Source organism: Gymnogyps californianus, chromosome 16 (assembly GCF_018139145.2).
Source record: "Gymnogyps californianus isolate 813 chromosome 16, ASM1813914v2, whole genome shotgun sequence".
Classification (NCBI taxonomy): Eukaryota; Metazoa; Chordata; class Aves; order Accipitriformes; family Cathartidae; genus Gymnogyps; species Gymnogyps californianus.
In genome coordinates this window covers 6,864,664-6,887,697 of record NC_059486.1, presented here as the reverse complement: position 1 = coordinate 6,887,697, position 23,034 = coordinate 6,864,664, and the positions used below count along the sequence as shown (strand labels likewise).

Below are 23,034 nucleotides of genomic sequence, written 5' to 3'. Positions count from 1 at the left end.
GAACTTATACACATTTGAATATTCAAGTCAGTGGCAACAGAAGTTACCCTATTTAAGTAAAAACTGTATTTTCAAAAGTTTCCTCTGCTTCTTTTTTTTTTTTTCCTTTCTTTCATGGATTTCTTGCAGTGAGGAAGTTCACTGGCTCAAAACTTAACCTTTCTGCTAGAACCGCCAACAAAAGACGGTGATTGTAGAACGCTGCTGTTGACGGAAAATAGCACAGAAACTACTTTTAAGACCATAAAACAGGCAACCTAGATTAGGCTGTCGTCTTTGGTTTGTTTTTCTTGTCCAGTCACAAAACTTTGATATTTTAAACTATTAGTATCACAGAAGTTCCACAAGACTAGATATAAGGAAGAAATTTTTTACGATGAGGGTGGCACAGGTTGCCCAGAGAGGTGGTAGATGCCCCATCCCTAGAAACATTCGAGGTCAGGTTGGATGGGGCTCTGAGCAACCTGATCTAGTTGAAGATGTCCCTGCTCATTGCAGGGGGGTTGGACTAGATGACCTTTAAAGGTCCCTTCCAACCCAAACCATTCTATGATTCTAAGTATTACAAAAATTATTCAAGTCAGTATTTGACCAATTTTGTATGAAACTACTGAGACTTGCAAGCCTCATGGTACACGAAGACCAGTTAAGTTCATTGATTAAAAAAAAAAAAAAGTCAGAGACAGTGAATATCAGTACATTACATTTTAAATTAAAATTTTAAATCTTCAAAAGATTAGGAAGATTAATCATAACTAATTTATGAATATTTAGATACCTATTCTTATTTACTCACACTATTTCAGAAGTACTTAAAACTGAAGTTAAATCATACTGAAGGTTCATGGGTTTTTTTTCCCCTTTAAAATAATCTAGATTTCTCCTCTGTACATTACATTTAAGGAAGAATATTTTTTAAAAGCATTTGAAGCCATATGACAAAACAGTCTGTAATATATGAAGAACATTGCCCCCTTAAAATGTTTTTTGAATGACATTTGCATTTCAAAGTGTTACCATAGCTTTTATTCTGAGAAGCACTATTTCAATGTAATTCGTATTCCTTAAATGTAACCTAAAAACTAGGTAAACATCTCAGGCAATTGCCTGGATTCCCTGTAGACACTTCAATGTTGTAGGCAAAACTAAACTGTTTCTTCAACAACAGAACAGGACTGAGGTCAAATGAATAAGCATAAAGCTATCCTTTAACAGCTAGTTATCCTAGCAATAGAAAGTTCTACATTTCACTAGTGGTAACAAAGTTCCAAAATTCTTCCCCCTGCCCGAGTGGTTTCGTATTGCCGTGACTTTACCTATGCACAATTTAAGATCGATATCCTGGCTGGAATCTAGCGGTTTCCTCAAAAATCAGTTCTTTCAGCTTTTCCTTCGGCAAGTCATCCAACTCCATATCAAACTTGAAGGGTGCTTCAGCTACAGGCTTAATAATATAAAGAAACATTATTACTTTTTTTAATGTTACTGTTCTGTTGAATTTCATGTAGTGCCTGTATGGGGAAAAAAAATCTGAAAATGTGCTTCACAAAAATATCTAATACTGTGCAGTCTTCAAGGAAGAACTTGTTCTATTAGTCCTTTGTGTGCTTTATATATTAGTTTACCAAATTTTAAATCAAACCACAGTAAGCAGCTACTCGAATCTAAACCACAAGTTAAAATATTTGTTAAAGGCTCATAATTTTTATTCAGGTAGATACTAAGTTATCTGAAACATTTGTATTTCTCAGAATAAACATATCTGTCCCTTAAGAAAAACTAGCTTATTTCCTCCTCCCCTACTTCTTCACCAAAAGTAATCTGAAATCTCATCAGAATTGTATACTAAACTACTGCGAGTTCAGACTGGGGGGTTGTAAATGCATAATCTGACGGCAAACTCAGTTATTCTCCTCCTTTATCTCAGACATCATGAAACAAGACCATAGCGAGCTGAGAAGTTCCATTTTCAGGAGAGCACACCCTAGCATCTATTTATTGTGTTGTGCCTCCAAAATGTTGTATTAGAACAAGCAATACAAAATTTTGGCAAACTGATGCAATTCATTCTTCAACTCCATTAGAGCAGCAGAAACACTGTCCTTAAACTAATGAAGAAAATAACCTGGTGCATCATTTAATCAACATTTACATTTTAACAATGTCTTTACCTCATCACTTGGATCATAATACTGCTCCAGATATGGATGGGCTAAAGCTTGCTCCACTTCAATCCGCTTATGAGGATTAAAGGTCAACATTTTATCCAACAAATCAAGTGCTAAGAGGAAAAAAAGTGAGCAAGAGTTTAATATGCACTCCAAAGTACAGAAGTGTTATAAACACTGATATTACACAGAAAATACACGCTACCCTAAGTTTTGTGCTAATTTCAATTTACATCTGGAATTCCCCAGCTGTAGTAGCAGTAATAGAAGCAGCAGATTGCTTCCCGTAACTTGGGCAGAGCATCTTCGCCTGCCCATCTTATCGGCATTCCCTGGTTACAGCTGCCTTTGGCACGATCTGGTCTAGTGGAGGTATACCCTTCCAAAGGCTCTTCAGCGTCAGAATGAACGTCGAGGGAAGAAATGCGTGGAACCTTATGGTACAATCTGTTTTTAACTACAGCAGAAATTCAGTAGATCAGGCTTTTTCTTCACTCAAATAGATGCTTTGGATTTTTGTGCCAAAAATCCAAACCAAGATGGAGCTTTTCTGAAATGAGTAAGTAATCAAGAATATGTTCTTATTCTGAAAAGAAAAGTTGGCTGTTTACTGACGAAAATGTCATCCAGAAGTCATTAGGAGTTCTAGATCGTCACAGTGAACTATCCTAGCATAACTAGCAGCCCAGAAGATACTCTCCAGCTAGAATGCAAATATATTCATATTCATGAGATTCAGGCAAAATCTGTTGAAGACAACTCGTAAAGAATCCGTAGAGAACTTGAAGATACAGTAAGACAGAGAGCGAGGTCTGATGAAATTCTGGACAAATGTTACAAGTCAGAGTTGCTGCAATTGTTCAGCTACTTTGACTGTAACACATTTTCCTTTTCCAAGAAAAGAAAACAGAATTATTATAGTAGCAAGAAGCCTGAAGATATCGGCAGCATCCTAAATTCCATTCCATTTCTTCTCCTCACCACATCATTTATGACACAGAACTTAAATAGAGGCTTCTTACTGCAGCAAAGTAGTTGCAGCTTTGCATCAGGATGAGATGCATACCAAGCATTGCAGAAGAGACAGACCTTACCACTGCATTCAACGGCAGCTTGAAAAAGCTGCAAACTTGCACAGCAATTAACATTAAATATTTTGACGTGGTTTTCTCAACACTGGAAACTCACATGCTCACTCCATGCTAAAGCATGTCGTACACAATGCTTTTTACTGAAATGATTGACAAACAGGTTTTTGAAAAACTGCTCTGTCAAAGCTACTCTGAAGATCTAGATGAAAAGGTGTTGCAGAAGTCATGCAAACGGCACATGCCCCTAGCAGCTAAGCATATCAGCACGGCTACAATTTGAGCTGTCAGAAGCCCACGGTAAAAATTCTCACATTGATGAGCACTATTATAAAAGCAGAATAAATCACTGCTGTTTCTCTCAATGATAAGGATAATCAGCTCTGCACAGTTCCATCTGCAGAAATCAGCTTTTACGTGGTAGTTCAGTACCTGATCATGTTCACCAAGAATAAATTTTCATATCAGTTTAAAAAAAAAAAGTTACTTATGAATTGTGTCAGAGCAAGTAAAAGAGCACTGTACTGTGAATACAACCACCTTTAAACTGTATGAAGTAGAATTTAAAGGGCAAGTTAATAGCTATCTAGCAAAACAAAATCCTATTTACCCTTTACTAAAGCCTTGTTAAGAAAGGCAACAATTATTACATTCCTTGCTTTTATAACTTTTGCTCCACTTATCATAACTGAATTTTTTAACCCACTAAATTTTAACCTTTCATACTGCCTAAGGACCCACGCTTTGATTGATATTATCCTGTTTGATCTAGAACTGACATGCAGTCTGCACAAACTATACTGAGTTCAGCAATAAACAGCTATCTTATATCCGACTTTAGAAACAAAGTTCAAGACTTTTTTGACGCCTATGTCAAAATCCAACGCCTATGTTCAGTGCCTGAGTAATGTATCATGCTTTCAAAGACAATAACAAGAGTTAGGATTTACGTTTTAGATGTAAGTTAAAGATCAAACACCACAACACGTAATCTTCAGAGTTACTAAAAATTGCTTTAAAAAGATAAGCTAGTATGAGGGTTTCATGCTGGTTTATGATTTTATATTAGATTTATACTGCCGAAGGGACCTTCTATTTCCAGTATAGATAAAAATGAATTCTTAGGGTGGTTTTAAAAATCCCATCCCGCCATTACTTTCTGATACAATGTAATAGAGCATAAAATACCTTTGGGGTCAGCATTGGGAAACAGCCTGTTCCATGGTACCTTATTTTTGTGCGGTAGGGAAAGCAAGTAGTTTCTGGCCTTTAAATTTATTATACAATTCAAATCTTCTTGGGAAGGGGATCCAAGTATACCTAAAAAAAAAAACCACCCCAAAACAAAAAACACAAACAGTACTGCATTCTATGAAAAACACATTAAAAAGGTTATATCACATTTGCTAAAACTCAATATTAAAACTGTGGGGAAGAAGATTTCAGACTAAATGTTTTAAGAGTACAGAACACCTTAGAATTTTTTTAGAAACCTTTACTAAAAAGGTTTAAGTTATTTTTTCTTGTAAATAAACAAATGCATTTGAGTTTTCTAATGATCAGTAATCTGTTTAAAAGATCCAGTTAAGTGGCTTATCTATAGAAATTTTTTTTTTTTTTTAAATTTGACCTGGACCTAATAGCATATTTGCGCTTTTTTAAAATTTTTTTTTATTTTAAAAACATCTCTGCTGATCTAGTAAATAAGTTGGTAAGTATCCTCTAGTTGCCCCCCAAATCAATGATTTGTTGTAGAAATCACTGCAGAAATAACTACAGGGAACAGATGATACCCCTACAGATCCATACGTTATACACTGACCAATAAGAGAAAGAAATGAGTGACCAAGACCAGTCTAGCTGGTAGGAAAGGTGGAGACAGACAGACTGATGTGGAAATGCTACTTTTATATAAAGCTTACCAAGGATATGGTTAAGTTGGTCAAGGTAGTGTTTTCCTGGAAAGATAGGTCTGTTGGAGAGCATCTCTGCCAGAATACAGCCTACTGACCAGATGTCAATAGACTTGGTGTAACCCTGCAAGTAAAGCGAAAACACATTTTTGTCAAAGAAATTTTTGCATAATTGCAGCAACATGTTACTTTAGTAAATTGTGAAAGTGCACGCAAATAAATTTCTTTTTTTTTTTTTTTTAGGTGAGTCATGCTTGTTCATGCTGTTTGGTTTTTCTGTACAGAATGAAATAATTAAGAATTGTATATCAAAAACACTGCTTCGAAGGGGTAGCAAGAACGGAAGTATGCAAGATAGCCTTTTCCAGCAGGATTCTCTAAGTTTAGCTAAACATATTACTAACTGCAAATTTTTGAGACTCCCCAATTTTGTAGCAAATGTAAACTAACAAATTTTGGAAACAAGCTATTCTTATTTCCACAGCTCCGAACAGTATGCTAAACACAAGCAAAAAAAAGCCATCCTTCTTCCTAATAGGATCTAAATACCACACAAGTAAGAAGGCTTCAGCAAAGGGGTGAAAGGGCAAAATAGATTGTTGGTTAGCCGATTTGTAAAACACAATAGGTAAGTAAGTAGTAAAAATGATGTGAGAAGGCCAACAACAGTAAATGGGATATAAGAATGGAACAAATGGCCATATTTTCACACGTATGGATAACCTGCGTCATCCGTAAGAAAAGGCTTTTATTCAGAGGCACATTAGTTACACTAGTGCCTGGGCAACACAGGGGCGAGTTTACCTCAAGAACCCCAAGCTCCCTTGCCTTACCCTCCCATAGCCCGCTGCCCACTACCGACCCTCCCGTTAGCAGGGAGCGTCCAACAAAAGCTAATGACTTTGCTGAATCCACAGCCACCTCAGCACCAGCTTCTCAGGACGTGATCACTTGACCGTTTGTCTTCAAGGCACTGTAATTCTAAAAGGAATCAGGCTATAGGCCAGGAAAATTCTAAGTTGACCACCTCTTAAGAAACACACAAAAATGTTTCTTGTAAAATATATGGATATCCAGAACTAAGGTTAAGTTGCCCTATGTTTATGGCCTCAATGTGAGTTTAAAACACAAGAAGCTGGGAAAACCCCCCTCGACTGGTCAGATGACTATTCTCTAAAAGTGCATTAGACACACTATTGCCACAACAAATTAAACCCAACAACCAATGAAGCAGTAATCCTACAGAAACAAGAAAGTCTTCGAGGAATATAAAATACAGACACAGATGTCACATAGGTAGTTTGCTAACAAATGTATGGCTGTAGAAACTAACGCAAAGGTTATGAAGGATACCCGTTAGTCACACCATACAGGGACTGGATACACCTTAAAACGGCCACAGAAGAATCTAAGAATAATTCCAAGTATAAAAAAACCAAAGGGATGACTTCATTAAGACTATGGGAATGCAATTGAGATTGACACACAACAAAGATCACATGCCTTCAGAATCAGATTCACCCTCATTATACATTCTAAACCTAAATTAAGATGTCAAGATAACATTAAGGCAACATGTGCAAGCCTTGATGAAGGCAGCAGTGAAATGCTCTCATTACTAGCACTTCTGTCCTGCTCTGTGGAAGAACATTTGATGGAAAGAAGTCTCATGATTGGCAAGGAACCGGACACATGGGAATTCATGCACATGATTACTCAGTATCCAGTAATTGTATCTGGATCACAAATCTATTGCAAGCCAGTAGCTGTACTGCAAATCTATTACCACATTTCCTCAAGGCTATGCATGTGTTCTGATCCTAAAAACACAGAAGGGGGTGGGGGGAAGCACAACTGGTACTCACAAGTGAATAATCAGCAACAGAAGCACCATAGCAGTGCACTACGGTTCTTACCTTAGAATTCAGCATGATTTCCGGAGCCCTGTACCAACGCGTGGCCACGTATTCTGTCAAGAATCCTGTGTGATCATGATCTGGATCTGCAACACGAGCCAGTCCAAAGTCACAAATCTGGTTTTAAAGAAATAAAAAAAAAGAAAAAGGGCATATTAGACATACAACTTCCAATACTACAACATTACTAATTCACCTTTCCCCAACCCATGATGTAACACCTACAAATACAGTGACAGTAACCCATATTTTTAGAAACAAATTATCACACAAAGGTTAAGAAAAATGTTTTGGATTAAGCACAAAGAGTACCCGATTAGGCCACGCAGAAGCCAGGAAGAATAAACGGTTTGGGAAAAAAAGATGTTCCTGGGGCACAATTTATGTTCCACCACGGGCCTACTTAACACCTTCTCTGCCAGACAGGTGGCAAGATACACTGCTCCAACCTGTTATTAGAAATTTACCAGAAAATGAAAAGAGAAAGAGATTAAGATTTCCAGAAAACAAAATGACCAACCAACACATTTGTAGCAAAGTTCAATACCCCTTTTTACAAAAGCTACCATCGTAACTGCATCTTTGCACGAGAAACATCCTATCCAATCATGAGATAATGGTAGACTGGAGAGATCATAGGTTGCTGAAGGAAGCATGAGCTTAAAAAAAAAAAACAAACAAAAACCCACAAGAAAATATTTCCCAATCCTGTATCAGGAAAATAGTTTCATCTAACCATGAAAAGAAAAATAAACTCTGATCTAGACTAGTGAATTCAGCAAAAAGGAAAAAGTGTTTTTATCTATACTCTGGTAAGGAGGGTCCACAGCTTTCAGAGCTATTTAGTGTCCGCTCTCCAGGAAGAAATTTAAGAAAATTGAAAATGTGAAGAAAGACAGTGTTCTAGAGTACCAGCAGCTGTTCCTTTCTTACCTTCCAAAGGGTAAATGGTAAGCTTGTTGAGCAGCACATTAGACATATCCATATGCTTTTGCTACCCCCAAACAAATACCGTTTATGATAACGATCAATTTCCACACGAAGTGCATTTGCATGAAAGAATATGTACTCTCAGAAAAACAAGGCATCAAATGTAGGATTGGCAAACAGTTGTTACATATGTTTTATAATAGTTTACTCTTTGAAAGTTAATTGTTTACACTGATTATATTAAAAACGTGAAGTAATAATATGTCGTAGTCAATAAAGACTGTAATGGATAATCCTACCAAAAACGCAGAAACCTCATTGTACCCTGGCAACCTACTCCTTTATTTTCCTGGAGGGACAGCCTGTGAAACAATTGATAGATCAGTTAAGGAAGAAGTGATTCAGCTGACTAAAAGCTACATCTGAAAGACAAGATTCAGCAGCTGACTAACAGAGGGACTGAAGAAAGGGCAATGATGAAATTCATAAGCCAGGCTGCATGGGATGACTCCTCTGACTTCAGCTACATATTGAAAACAACCCCAAACCCTGAATCCTTAGAAAACAAAGCCAAAAAGAACCCTTTTAAGCATGTCAAGGTTTTCCCAGGCTATGGAAACAGAGCAGCTGCCTTGTGTGCAATTAGCAGCTTACATGAAGAGAATCAGTACAAATGATCAGTAGAGTGTCCTATAAAGACAGAAGTGAAGAAACTGCAGAGGAGAGCTTTATGGACTTCAGAAAATAATTATGCAGGCAGACAAAACTGTTGTAATCTCTTCCTCCTAACCTCACAAAAAAGCTAGATAAGACTATAGGCAAGGAGACTTGTGCAGAATTATAGTATTCCACATAAGCAAAGTGCTATGCTTTGTTATTATTAAGACAAAAGAAGAAAGACACTCTCCGGTCCACAGTGAGGAGAAAGAACTGAATTACAGAATGTGTCTGTGAATCTCTCAACTCAAGTAGAAAAACGCACATGGGATGGAAAGGAAGATTAATGACAAAGAGAGCTCATTAAAATGACAAAAAGCCCCTGCTGACTAGAGCAGAAACAGGTTAAGTAGAAAAGAAGAAACACCATTAGTGAGAAAGACATCAAGGCTGAAGCTGCAAGAAAGAGGCTTTTGGCTGTTAGCAGCAGACCAGGAGCTTTTGGCTGCAGAGCTGAGCAGGAGCATTAGCAGGGCAGAATAAAAAAGAAGCTGGAGAGGCCAGCATTCTGCCTGAAGTCCCAGGTGCAAGGGAAGAAGCACAGAGACTGACTGTACCCTGGTGAGGGCAGACAGTTCTTGCCTTGTGGCAACAGAACACATTTAACAGAGCAGGTACCCTATCTGGGGGAAAAAAAAAATTGCGAGTAGAAGAAGGTAGGCTTCTCAATCAGAACTAAAACAAAAGAAGAAAGAATCTGTGAGAGCAACATAATGACAGGCAAAATTTTCTTGGCATTTTTTTTCTTGGCAAAATTTTCTCCGTCATAGCAGAGAATAAAAAACTGCATAATGAAAGACCCAGGTATGTCAGTCAGTGCTTCATGCCTTGGGAGAGACAGAACAGATGCTACTAAGAGAGAAGGAAAAACTCCCCCACTAAATAAATAAATAAAATGCGAGCATCCTATTTCTCTATTTAGCTTCCACTTCTTGAAAACAATGTTCTTGTAATCAGTATCAAGTATGCTTTTTTTTTCCCTTTTTAAACAGAGATGGCTTAAAATTGGATGAAGCTACCAAGCAGATGAGAAGATTTATGAAGATCATGTACATATAACCATTTACTAAGCAAATGAAATGATGCCCAACAGTGCTACTAGTGTACTGAAATATCTGAAGTTGTATCATTGAGTAGTCTCTGCACATGTATGTATATATTTGTATAAAAGAAAAAGGAGAGGCTTCCATTAAGTTTATTTGTTACTGATAAGATGGTAATTGAAACAGTTGCATCTCTAGAGTAATTGGTAAAATCCTGAAACAAACAATAACTTGTGCTTTTCTATCTAGAGGGATTTTTTGAGGAAAACTGCAACTTATTAACACACTATAGCAATATTATTCATGTTTTAACCAAGACAAAGGAGTAGATTCTCAGCTAGAGTAAACTGGTACACTGAAGACACTGCAATATACTCGTTGAGAATCTGTTTAAAATAACTTTGACCTCATTTTCTGAAATATTAATGCCACTGGCCTAGGAAAATTATATGGTCATGAGAGTTTTTATGTAACTTATTTCATTTACAGAACAGCAAAACAGGTCAAACTGTTGGATGCAGATAATCATGAAAGCATGTGAAAATATTTCTAAAAATGTTAGATACTATTTTAGAGTATATTCCAGCCTGTAGCACGTCAATATACATTAATCTCATTCATGGGAAAGATGCCAGGCTGAAAAAGAGAAGACCCATATCTTTATTACCCAGGACCCTCGCTGGAGAGAGATTCCAAGGTAGTAGTTTTCATGGACTCTCAAATCTAATCTTTCACTGAAAGTGTATAACAAGAGACAGTACTTAAGTCAAATGGTGTACTTCCACAAACTTTCATCCACTATGTCATAAGTCATATTTAAGGTCTCATTTAAGTCTGTAGCATAGCCTAAGGAAATAGAAACAGTTTTAGATTCTGCACTTCTGCCCTGAGCCTTTCAGCTGCTTAGGACAAGCTATAGGGTTCACAGGCAAATCGTGTCAAGACACTCATACATTTCTTTCCTGGAAATGGAATCTATGATCCAGAGGTCAAGATCATGTTTAAGGGAGAAGAAAGAAGGAGCTCTTGTTACAACCTGTAGGACTCTGAGCTCCAGAAGAGATCGACAGCTCTTTCTCATAATGCCATTAAAGAAAGAAGCTAACAGCATTACCACTGAAGATGAACAAACTTTCTATTTTCCTTCTTCTGAAAGTGTGATTTTAATTTGTTCATTTTCACAGTATGCTGGGTTTCAAGTTTATGTACAATAATCAGCTTTGTAAGCATGCACACGTACATAGCTGACACACAGACTTGCAGAACGGCCCTAAAAGAAACAAGTTAGTACAAGTTCAGCATTCATCAGACAAGGCCTAACATGTACTAGTTTTCTCTCCAATTCTGTTGTTTAAACTTTAGATGTGGTATTAATAAAACACCAGAGTTCCCTTTAGGTTATGAAAAAGCATATGCTCTGTCATACAGACTACCATATTCTGCATTAGAAAGCACGTATTGCAGTGGCACGCTGTTTTTAAAATCTTATAAAGAAATTGTAACAGTACTCAACTAAGGTCTTATTGTATTATTTTGCCATACAGTGAGCTTATCTGCTTTTTCATGACCATCTTACTTGTGTTAAAACATTACCTTTTATTATTTTATTGCCTTTAATTGCACAGAACACAGAGCTACACTCAAGCTGTTCTTTCCTGCTTCTATCGCACAGTCGTCGTAGATTTTACCCCATTTCTTTCATGAAGGGGTTAATGCCTTGAAGGGATCTGATGTAATAACAGCTGCTGAAATCCCATAGCAAGAGTCAGAGGCGGCCAGTCCAGCAGTACCGTGCATTAGGAAAAGCTGACAAGTAGCAGTGGGAACATAAAGCGAACTGATCGTGTAACCAGTATTTAGAATGGACCAGCATATGAACAGCAAGGACTTCTCTTGGAATTGTGACAAACTTGTAGGGCCAGCAACTGGTTTACATTTTGAAGAGGATATTTTTTGTTTTGCTTGTTTTTTTAAAAATGAGAAAGCTAGAGCTACTATAAAAAACAAAGTGTAATTAGGTGCAACACAGTATGCAACAGACACAGTTGTACCACGTCAGATCAAAGTAATGTCAGCTCCGTGTCATGGTTTAACCCCAGCCAGCAACTAAGCACCACATAGCCGCTCGCTCACTCCCCACCGCCCCCTGAGTGGGATCAGGGAGAGAATCGGAAAGGTAAAAGTGAGAAAACTCATGGGTTGAGATAAAGACAGTTTAATAGGTAAAGCAAAAGCTGTGCATGCAAGCAAAGCAAACCAAGGAATTCATTCACTACTTCCCCTCAGCAGGCAGGTGTTCAGCCGTCTCCAGGAAAGCAGGACTCCATCACACGTAACGGTTACTTGGGAAGACAAATGCCATCACTCCGAACATCCCCCCATTCCTTCTTCTTCCCCCAGCTTTATATGCTGAGCATGACATCATATGGTCAGCATATCCTTTGGTCAGCTGTGTCCCCTCCCAGCTTCTTGTGCACCCCCAGCCTCACTGGTGGGGTGAGAAGCAGGAAAGGCCCTGACTCTGTGTAAGCACTGCTCAGCAGTAACTAAAACATCCCTGCATTATCAACACTGTTTCCAGCACAAATCCAAAACATAGCCCCATACTAGCTACTATGAAGGAAATTAACTCTAGCCCAGCCAAAACCAGCACACTGCGTAATCTCGCTCCATCAGTGGCCAACAGTAAATACACAACGTAAAGTGTAAAAGGGAGCATATTCCAATGCTTCTCTACTAGTCTCTCTCATCTTCCATGGACTCTAAACCAGAGGTAGCATTCAATAGCTTTTTCTTCTACTAACTTGCTTGGTGTTTTTTTTAAGTCACATTATCTGTAATATCTACAGTGCTCTGTGGTACCAAATTCCACAGCTTAACAATACTGCAAGTTAACTACTATGTCCTTCCACTCTGAGCATGCCACCTGCTCCTTTCATTCCCCCCCCGACCTTTTTAATAAAGACAGTGAACAACTGTTCTCTATTCACCCTCCCTATGCCACTAACAATTTTCTCAAATTCTATTGTATTCTTTCTTTTCCTCAAGCAGTATCTTCCAGCAGAGGAGACCTAGGCTAAATAGCTGTTCCCGATATGGAGAGAAGACTTTGAAGTCCTGGTCTCCTCATTTTAAAAGGATATCATAGGGAGAAGCGTGATAACTATGATCACACAGAACTGAAGACAAAAACAACAGAAAGTCATAGAATGGCATGTTTTCTGTTTTATTCTCTATTTCTGTTCTAATTCTTCACACTTGGTTTGCTTTACTGAATGCCACTAAGCATTGAGCTGACATTTTCCAAGAATCATAACAGCTCTAAGATCATCCTTCTGTAGTATTAACTAGTACAGAGCCCATCACTGGAAATGTAAATTAGGAACATTCTCTCTCCAAGTAATTGCTGTGCATTTAATCAGCACTGAATTTCCCATGCCATTTTAGTTGCCCACTAATATGAAGTCCTTTTCCAACAATGAACAATTAACAGTTTAAACAGAGAAACCAAGACTTGAAATATGCATAGTTTTGAGTTTACTTTCTAGGTAAACTCAATTCTGCTTCAGATAAGTATTTTCACCTAGCTTTCACTCTTACTAGCTTTGAGTACTGCATTCAGCTCTGGGGCCCCAACATCAGAAGGACACGGACCTGTTGGAGCGAGTCCAGAGGAGGGCCACAAAGACGATCAGAGGGCTGGTGCACCTCTCCTATGAGGACAGGCTGAGAGAGTTGGGGTCGTTCAGCCTGGAGAAGAGAAGGCTCCGGGAAGACCTTATAGCAGCCTTCCAGTGCCTAAAGGGGGCCTACAAGAAAGCTGGAGAGGGACTTTTTACAAGGGCATGCAGTGATAGGACAAGGGGTAATGGCTTTAAACTGAAAGAGGGTAGATTTAGATTAGCTGTAAGGAAGAAGTTCTTCACTGTGAGGGTGGCGAGGCACTGGAACAGGTTGCTCAGAGAGGTTGTGGAAGCCCCCTCCCTGGAAGTGTTCAAGGCCAGGCTGGATGGGGCTTTGAGCAACCTGGTCTAGTGGAAGGTGTCCCTGCCCGTGGCCGGGGGGTTGGAACTCGATGATCTTTAAAGCCCCTTCCGACCCAAACCATTCTATGATTCTATGATTCAAAGAGGCTGTTTCAAAGTCAGCCTCCAGATGGAAACAGTGATGCACTCATTAAAACAGTGTAACAGTGAGTTCTTAGTCACTCAAATCTTAATAATTATTTTATCAAATCCAATAATGTTTTGGCAATCTTTCCAGGATAAAAATCACATTAATCCCCAGTAACAAAACCACATTCATGGTTATGGCAGGTAGTTTGTGAAGACCATAGTAGCAAAATTTGTAAGAAATTTCAACTAACCTTGAGATCACAAGTGGTGTTAAGCAGCAAATTTGAAGGTTTGAGGTCACGATGAAGCACATTGGCTGAATGGATATATTTTAACCCTCTCAGAATCTGGTAAAGGAAATAACAAATGTGGTCGTTGCTGAGGTGTTGAGTCTTTAAGAGCTTGTAAAGATCTGTCTCCATAAGATCTTGCACAATGTATCTGTAAGGCATCAGATGTAAGGCAGCAAAGCAAATGTGGTGTCATGTTAGATATCAACATACAGTACTCAGTGAAACTTCTATAACAATTTTTCTCTCTTATTTGTCTGCTTCATAACAATTATGAAACTATGTAGTTACTTCTTGCTTTACAAGTTTTCAGTCAAATCAATCCTGTTACGTGATGCAGCCCTTTACAGAATTAAGAGGCACCAGCATGTGGTCCTCTCAACTTAATCATCATAAACCTCTATTTCTTTATATTAGAGCCTGATTTTTATTGGAATCTTAATATGATCATATTCCTATTCTGCTTGCCAAGAAACAAAGACTGGTTTTTAGTTTAATGAGTAATAAACTTCTGAGATACTTGCTTCTGGTTGCATAAAAGCATGAAGGTAGAAGATCTGATCATTTCTGATCAGTCTTCTCTGCTTCCTCTCCACTTCAAAAATTCAGCTGTTGTTCTCCTTTACTATATATTTATTATGCTACATTGAACACAACAGCCCTCTGCTTACAAAAATTAAATCCTAATATTTTCAGTCAGATGATTTTTTTTTTCCCTGAGATTGGAATGAACATAAAGAAAAGGGTTTTTTTTTTCCTGCTTTGGCAGGAATGAGTTAAGTAAAATTTTCTTCTCCCTTAATTCAATTTGGCCGCAAAACCCTTGGGGTGTAGTTCCATGATCACTTTTCACCAAAATAGGATTTCATGAAAACACACACTACTATTGCCATTCCAGTTGGGCGTTCCCATCCTCTCCTCTGGGTATTCAGATTGGATCACACAACTGGGACATCTTTTTACAGGCAGCATGCACTTACATTAGTCAAAATGGCCACAGAAACGCAACCTCAGAACCCCACATAAGACCAATTGAACTCAAATAATATATTGATAATTTATGAAGTGAAAACATTTGACCTAGATTCAATTCAATTCCTGCCTCCATGCACTTACGCCTTTTATTCAGCGGGCATCTGCAAAGACCTGCAAAACCAATAGGAACCAATGCACACGGACTTGGGGAAATTAAGCTGGCTGACTGTAAACTAGGCCTTGTACCTCAGGCAGAGTCTCCCAGCTAAGACTACTTCATACGTTAGATATCCACACAAAGTCATATCTACACAAAGCCAAGTTTCCCATGAAAGAACAATGAGTATAACAAAAAGGCCAGATTTGCATATATTAATCAAGCATGTTTACCTGCCCATGTGCAGTTTCAGACTTTTCACATATGCAGGAAGCACTGCAAAACTGGGGGTTATGTTTTGCTTTATTTTAATTCCCCCCCCCCCAAGATGTATCCATTCTATTCTTTAAGAAAATTTTAGACAATTATAGCAGAGTCTGGCCATTTTATTTTCTCCTCAAAGCAATCAGTTCTAACAGCAGCTCTATTAACAGCAAATATAGTTTTAGGAGTAAGCACCTAAACTAAATCATCTCTACTATGTTGAGTTCTTTGCCTTGGAAGACCGAAATTAACATTTTTTTTCTTCTCCTGAAAAAGACCAAACAAAACTAGCGTTCACCTACATATCAAATCTATCTATGTATCTATAAACCAATGAAACACTATGAACTTCCCTTTCAATTTACAATAGAAACCAACTTTTATTAAAATTTAGTAAAAAAGAGGACGAAAAGGAAGAAATAACCAAAACAGAGAAGGCGGCAACCATCACTAATTATGCAGAATAACTTAAAACTTTGAAAGGATACACATCTTTCATTTGTTCAATAGTCGGAGCTCTGATAATATCATTTATTCCAATAATATTCTCATGCCTGAAGCGCAGTAGGATCTTAATCTCTCTCAGAGTTCTCTGGCAGTACGTCTGATGCTCAAAAGGACTGATTTTCTTTATAGCAACTCGAACTTTGTTGACGTTATCATAGGCAGAACTAGAAGAGAATCAATAACATCAGTTATAAGGAATATTAAATTCATTCAATTCAGAAAGAAACAATGCAAATTCAGCCGAATATAGGGGCAGTGCATTTGTTTTACGTTCATTTTTATCTAATGAAGAGAAGCGACAGTGGCATGTATCTTTTAGTCTGATGAACAGACAAAATACTGTTGTTCTGTCACCAGCCTATTTGTGTATCTACAGGTCATTAGCCTTCCCAACTGACTTAGGAGTCTGCTGATTCTCGGATACCTGAACAAAGAAAGAAGTATTCATCATCTTTATCAGCCTGTGGAACAAACAATTTTGAGTCTTTTTCCGTATGCTGTAATCAAGAAGAAGTTTGAGAGAAAAAGTTCATCTTGAGTTAACCCATTCACTTTCGGGTGCAGAAAAGCCTGCAGAAATCGTCTTTGAAGCAGCAGAATTCCACATCCTATGTCTAAATCCTGCAAGTAATTCCAGATGTCACAACCTTTTACTCCTCCATCGAGCTACACTGTCGGCACCTCCATGAAGAACAGACATGGAAGAACAAAAGGGATGGAGAATTTGTGAAAACAGCTTTCCAAGTTCAATTCCAAAGATAACAGAGTTCGAGAACAGAAAGAATGCACCTGACTACACACATGAAGCGAAAGCAAGCAGCAGTACAACAAGGTAATACAGTGATTGTGACCCATATTAACGAACACACTGGCTGCTACATTTACTGTACTGTCATTTCAGAAGCTCAGAACAGCATTCCTAGCTATACCAATAAAGCAGTCTCCCTATTTCTGTTCAAAATGCCTACGCATTTATGAAGAATATCACAGCTTGAGCCTAATAAAAAGGCTCAGTAAAATATACATAATTTTCTAAAATTTGGACTCAGATTATTATTTAGTAAAAATGTTATGAATCCTTACAAATTTTAGGATGTTTTCTATGGTCTCGCTTATATGAATGACAAAGCATCTCATTATAATAATTTCTCTTTTTATTAAAAGTATATGGTAATTTAATTAGTTAGAATTTAAATGTGTGTATATGATCCTTGTTCCTTTCAAATTTATTTTTGCTCACTACTGCATTGTTTGGAAATTAAAAAAAAAAATCAAGCCTAAATTGAAACATTTCTGTTAGCCTCAACTATATCATATAAAAATATTAACATACTAGCCAAACATGCTTTACATTCCACCAATTTTCTATAATCGAGTCCCAGAACATTCTTTGAAACTCTCTTAATTGGCCTTACTCTGCTGAGATATCCAGGTATCTGGTGATCAGGTAAAGCAGAATGAAATACGAAAATCCAATTAGGAAAGGAGACCTAAAAGTAATTCAAATGTCTGGTCACGTCAAGGTTCTTCTACCATTGAGCAGATTTATGGTGCAATAAGGTTTTTCTGAGACAGTACTGTTACCACTGTACCAGCTCGTGCATATCTAGTGACATCCTTTCTGCATGATTTTTCCGCAGAATCACTTTGACCTGTCTGCATCTGTAACTCCATCTATAACCACAGACAGACTGCACAATTTATTTGCCTCTAGAAACACTGAACTCAAATGCTCCACAGGGTGCTTTGAAATTCCACATGCTAAGCAAGTATTCATTACAACTGTTGCTATTACATATGTATAGATAACACATTAGCAGTTCATAAGTCCCAAAATAGATACTAACAAAGTACCATAAGTGGAACTTGGCATAGCCTTCAAGAGCACTTCGTCTACAGTAATTTTCTTAGTTAATCAGTTAATCACCTGCGGTGTTTACAGTATACCAGTAAGGTAAGTCACAAGCAGAAAACAAAACTAGAAATAATTCTGAATCATGAAACCCTGTATTTGGGAAAGAAATGAAAGAATCCTATGGACCATTTTATCATTATAAACAAACCTCCTACCTCCTTCTTTGTATTGACTTAAGCATATTTTTTTCTCCCACAATGGAGAATCTTAACTTCCTTTCAAAGTACTGGACACCAGCAGCTATGCAGAGCAGGAAAAGGCAAAATGCCAATATTTACCAATTGATGCTGCTTAAATTGTAAGAGATTAGGAGCTTTTATGTTCGATAAATCTCTAAGTTATTGCTTCTCAAGCAAAGGTTGGTTATTGATGAAAAATATGCATCTTTCCTTGTACAGATTCAATGAACTTGAATCCATCAATTAAATATACCAAGATCTCCTCTCTTGTAGCTGTTTCACTTACAGTTCTTGAAGCATTTTCTTAGCAAAAAGTTTATGCTGTTACTTAAAAAAGGATGGGTAATTTTGCTTTCAGATGGTTCAACTATAAAACACATGATTCAGTGTGGAAAAAAGCTGACTATTTGCAGTAAAGATGCAATCAATTTCCTCTGCAGTGTACATTCTGCATACTGTCATTTTTCTGTTCGTATCAGAAGATCTCACCACACTAATGTAGCTAAGCATGCACTACTGTTACCACTGCAAAGCCTCAGCTAAGGAGAGCAAAACCGAAATACTACCTTAGTTGAAACATTAAAAGGGACACTGGATTTATTTCTGTTGTCACACTTTCTGAAATATGAGCTTTTCTGTAACTTGATTAAACGTATGAAAAATTATCTCAATTCCTATGAGCAAGAAGCTAATAAATATTTTAAATATCATGAATAATACAGGTACACAGAGAATCTGTATTATAAAGTTGACACCGTTACACATTCTCAGAGTCCCAGCCCTTAAAGCAAATATGGCTTTGAGTAAACTCTGTGACCCTTTAAAAAAAGAGTGCTTTTTCAATTTGAGACGTGCTATAGAAAACTGTAAAAGCTACACATTAGACTCAACTTCAGCAGAACTGAAGAGTCATGTGTTCTCTCACACACATATGCTACACCTATTTGGCCGATGAAACCATATAGCAACATCTATTTCGCTACCTAGGAAACACCATAAACAAAACTGAGTCCTTTGTAGGTCAGACTGAACCATTTCCCAAAGCTTGCCCTGTTGCTCACAATCTCCATCCAACCGCCATCGACCATCAACACCAGATTTACCCCATAGTGGTACTCCAGAACTCTGCTGAAGAAATATGCTGCTCATACACAGCATCCATTTATAGTGCTCGCAAATGAAACAACTATAAAAAGTGCAAATCCAAACCCTCAATGCATTAACTCACTGCAGTGAATATAACAGCTTATCACTTAACGCAGGATTCACCTTGCTTAGCCTTAGCTAGAATTAGAGATCTAATTTTACGACTAGTAATCACCTGTGCTCCCCCTACAGTCCGAAAAGGAATAGCTCCACATATACATCCCATCCACCACCCAGCACATCCTAAATTTAGATTATTTGCATTCTGGAAGCGCTGTCCCAGTGTGCACAGTCTAACCTAGTTGTCTAGACTGTCAGCTTCTACTAAATCTCACAACTGTTTATATTTTCACTGAAGCAGTTAACTGGGACTCCTTCTAAAGGCAAGAACCTTCTATTATCTAGACTTTTTTCCAGAGAAGATAAAAATCTGTAAAGTGGGAATAACACTTCACATACTAACAACTTTTAGAGTGCTAATTTATAGCTTTTAGTTTCTAATCATTAACCACATGTACCAATCACTGCACACAGAACTTTCCCTTTAACAGTCTGTCTGTTATTCACATTATGATTAATCTCGTTACTGACACTTTAAATATTCAGAAGGAAGGATTTATTTCCACCCCAATGATGTGCAGCTTCACAAGCTGATGCAACCATTCAGCTGTGAGTGCTATTTATTTGTAATGTGATAAATTTAAATATAGATTTTGCAACTGCCCAACCCTAGTATACACAACATTATTCCTATTTCAAGCTGTGCTTAGTATCCTGTGACAACCTGCAATAGCACCATTATTTAGATACTTTTAAGACACCACGTGAAAAATCAAGACAAGCCCTCGCAGTACAGTTTATCATTCCTAATATTAAGTATCTTGTAAATATATAACAAAGTTTTGACTAAGTAAAACATCTTGCACAGCTGTACAAAATAAACAAACGAACATTTAAAACCCAAGAAGTTGCACCACACAACTTTTAAAGCCAGTATTTTATCCTTCTACTGCTCCGGTACCAATTTCCTTTTTAAAAAGAAGTCCAGGGTGGGGCTGCTTCCAAATGCAATGACCAGAAAGCGCACCGCAGTATCTGAGCAGCCTACAGAGAACAGCATACTAATTGCTCAGATGAACCTCTGACATGTAGCCCCTCTCCCATTAACTCCTTCTCAAGGAAGGAAAGCTTTTCACCAGACAGAACGGGACAAGTGCCAAAGCTCAGCTCCTTCTACCCACAATGGCTGCTGCACGTTCTTCCATCCATTTCTATTCCTCACATGTTTCATTTCGGAGCAGAACTGGAACAAGTGAGAGCATGCTGCAGCTGCCGGGAGGAAAAGAGCCAGCTCCTGGCAATAGTTACATCCCACAGAGGGCTGTTTCTTCACATAACCGTTGAAAAACAACTGCCTACTCTGTCGGCACCCCCATCCTCAGTACACTCCTCTGCCACGCTGCCTGAAGGCTTACCCCATCACGGGATATTCTTCCAACACTTCGAGGATTATTCACCTTACGGCTCAGCATATGCATACATACACATAAAAATACACAATGCTACCGGCAAACATCCTAATTACAACTCTAAATAAAAGACTGATTTGAAGTTTAAAAGGGATGTTTTATCAGTAGCTTTGTGTTGCCATGGAAACAAGATTCCAAGGGCATATCCAGGGATAAGAATCTTTCTGAAATATTGAATAATTCTGCTTGCAACCAGGAGAGGAAAGGCAAAAATAATAACCAGCAAACAAGCTGATCTATGAAGATCTTTAGTATTTTCATTCAGTCTACATTTAGCTCAATCGCGGACATTTCTACAACATGCTGACATTTATCAAGTTACAATGCAAATAGCTTAAACTTATTTTTAAGACTGCTATAAGTAAAATAATGCAGTATTATGCTATAGTAATAACCAGCAGTATCGTAACAGACTGTTCTCTACAATTTTGGGGGGTGGGGGAAGGTGGTGTTATGGGTGCAGACTTGTGGAGGGAACTGTTTGGGTTTTTTGTTTGGTTGGGTTTTTTTAATAATCAGATATTAACCCTTTCAGATTCTTCAGAATACTTAGTTTCTGATTCTAGATTATTAAGATACAGGAAGCAGCTACAGTGTATTATTCTTTTACCAAAGAGAAAAGACTGGAAAAAGGACAAAAGTAGTCAAAGACAGTTTCAGATTTGAGGACATCCAGTAATGTGTCATTTTTATACCGCTGAATATACTTTTTGTCCCCAACTGTAAACAGCTATGTTTACTAGAAATACTTGTTACTTTGTTCCATTTATTCATAGTGTTTTTGAAGATAAATAAGTATATTATTCATTAGACCTTTTTTGTTAGTACTAACTTACAGAATCAGCACCTGGTTTTAAAAGAAATAGGTGCCTATTCATATTAAGGCATATTTGTCTTGTTTTAACAGACCTCAGTTTATGAAGAGACAACCCATGTCTCACTCAGAATTTTCATTTTGATTTATTAGCTTTCTCTAGAAGAGGTTCTCAACAACAGAACACCTCCCAGGCTTCTCAGCTGTGAATTCAGGAAATAAACTATAGGAACAAGGGCATCTTAATATGCCTCTACTTTTCTCCATTAAAGATTTAGTTTTACAGACTGATTCCTACCATGCAGGAAAGTTAGTAGGTCCACGAAAATGGAGAGCTACCTAAATATTAGAGTCTTAAAAACAAATAAAAAAAACCCCCACAACTCAGCCATGAAGCTCTAGTTGCTTTTCAAGCTACGAAAAGATTATAACAACTTTAAGAACATGAGCACCACGTACTTTTTCATCCTACTCTGAGGGACAAAAGTCAAATAAGTTGTAATTCAGCACTCTTGAATTATCTATTGGTATGCTACAGACACTCCCCATTGATTATTAGAAGACAGCTATACATATTATCTTCTCAGTCTTTGGGGAACATGCATAAGCACTAATAGCTTATAATGAAAGAAGAGGTCAAAAAACTTGAATTCAAAATTGAGATACTTCAGAGTAAGCTAAGATACAAGAATTATGTACTGAATTGCCAAAGTTTGAGTGTTTAAGAAATGGACCTCTACTCATTATCTGATTGCTGAATTCTCCGCCATTTGTCGAGTGTGTCGGAAAACTACCTCAAGTTATAAATTACAGGATGACCTCAGATTTATCTTAAGTCTTGTTTTTGTCAAGGAAAGAAAGAGAATATGCACTGCTGTGACATATGACTGCCCGCAGACACTGAAACTCACTCACAATTGCTCCCCATTTTCTTGCATCTCATGCTACAAAAATGGCAGCAGAGGAAGACTGAGCAACAAGAGAACATTAAAATAACTATATAGTAGATGTGATCAAATTTGCAGTAGTATTAATCTGGCCCTACCTGAAAATTCCTAATTGCATGCTATTTGAAAATCTTGCGTTTGTTTTGGTGTCGTTTTGAGGGTTTTTTCAAGCAGTTTTTCATTTGTCAGGTTTTATCATAAAGTATCAGTGGACAGATTATTGCTTTGGAGCTAAGAAAATATGAATCCCTGTTTCTAAACCTTTTATCATGATCTGCAAAGCAACTGTCATACTTTACAAAATCCTCATGATTTTATCCATATTCCTAACCCTTTTTGTCTGTTGCTCATCACCAAACAATCACTGCTATAGTTTTGTTTTGGTTTTATTGTAGAAGATACCTAAACAAACTATTTTTGT

The 23,034-nt window shown here is 37.6% G+C and overlaps 1 protein-coding gene across 1 annotated transcript in view; it reads right to left on the bottom strand.

The window, feature by feature from the left end:
• Positions 1 to 23,034, bottom strand: part of MAPK1 (mitogen-activated protein kinase 1) — a 38,853-nt gene that overhangs the window by 5,085 nt on the left and 10,734 nt on the right. The window contains exons 2-8 of the mRNA XM_050906428.1: positions 16,065 to 16,247; positions 14,142 to 14,331; positions 7,086 to 7,202; positions 5,179 to 5,293; positions 4,445 to 4,576; positions 2,172 to 2,281; positions 1,317 to 1,444 (exon numbers count right to left, since the gene is read on the bottom strand). Coding sequence (XP_050762385.1) covers positions 1,328 to 1,444; positions 2,172 to 2,281; positions 4,445 to 4,576; positions 5,179 to 5,293; positions 7,086 to 7,202; positions 14,142 to 14,331; positions 16,065 to 16,247 — 964 coding nt within the window. The 3' untranslated portion in view covers positions 1,317 to 1,327. The remainder of the gene's footprint in view (positions 1 to 1,316; positions 1,445 to 2,171; positions 2,282 to 4,444; positions 4,577 to 5,178; positions 5,294 to 7,085; positions 7,203 to 14,141; positions 14,332 to 16,064; positions 16,248 to 23,034) is intronic.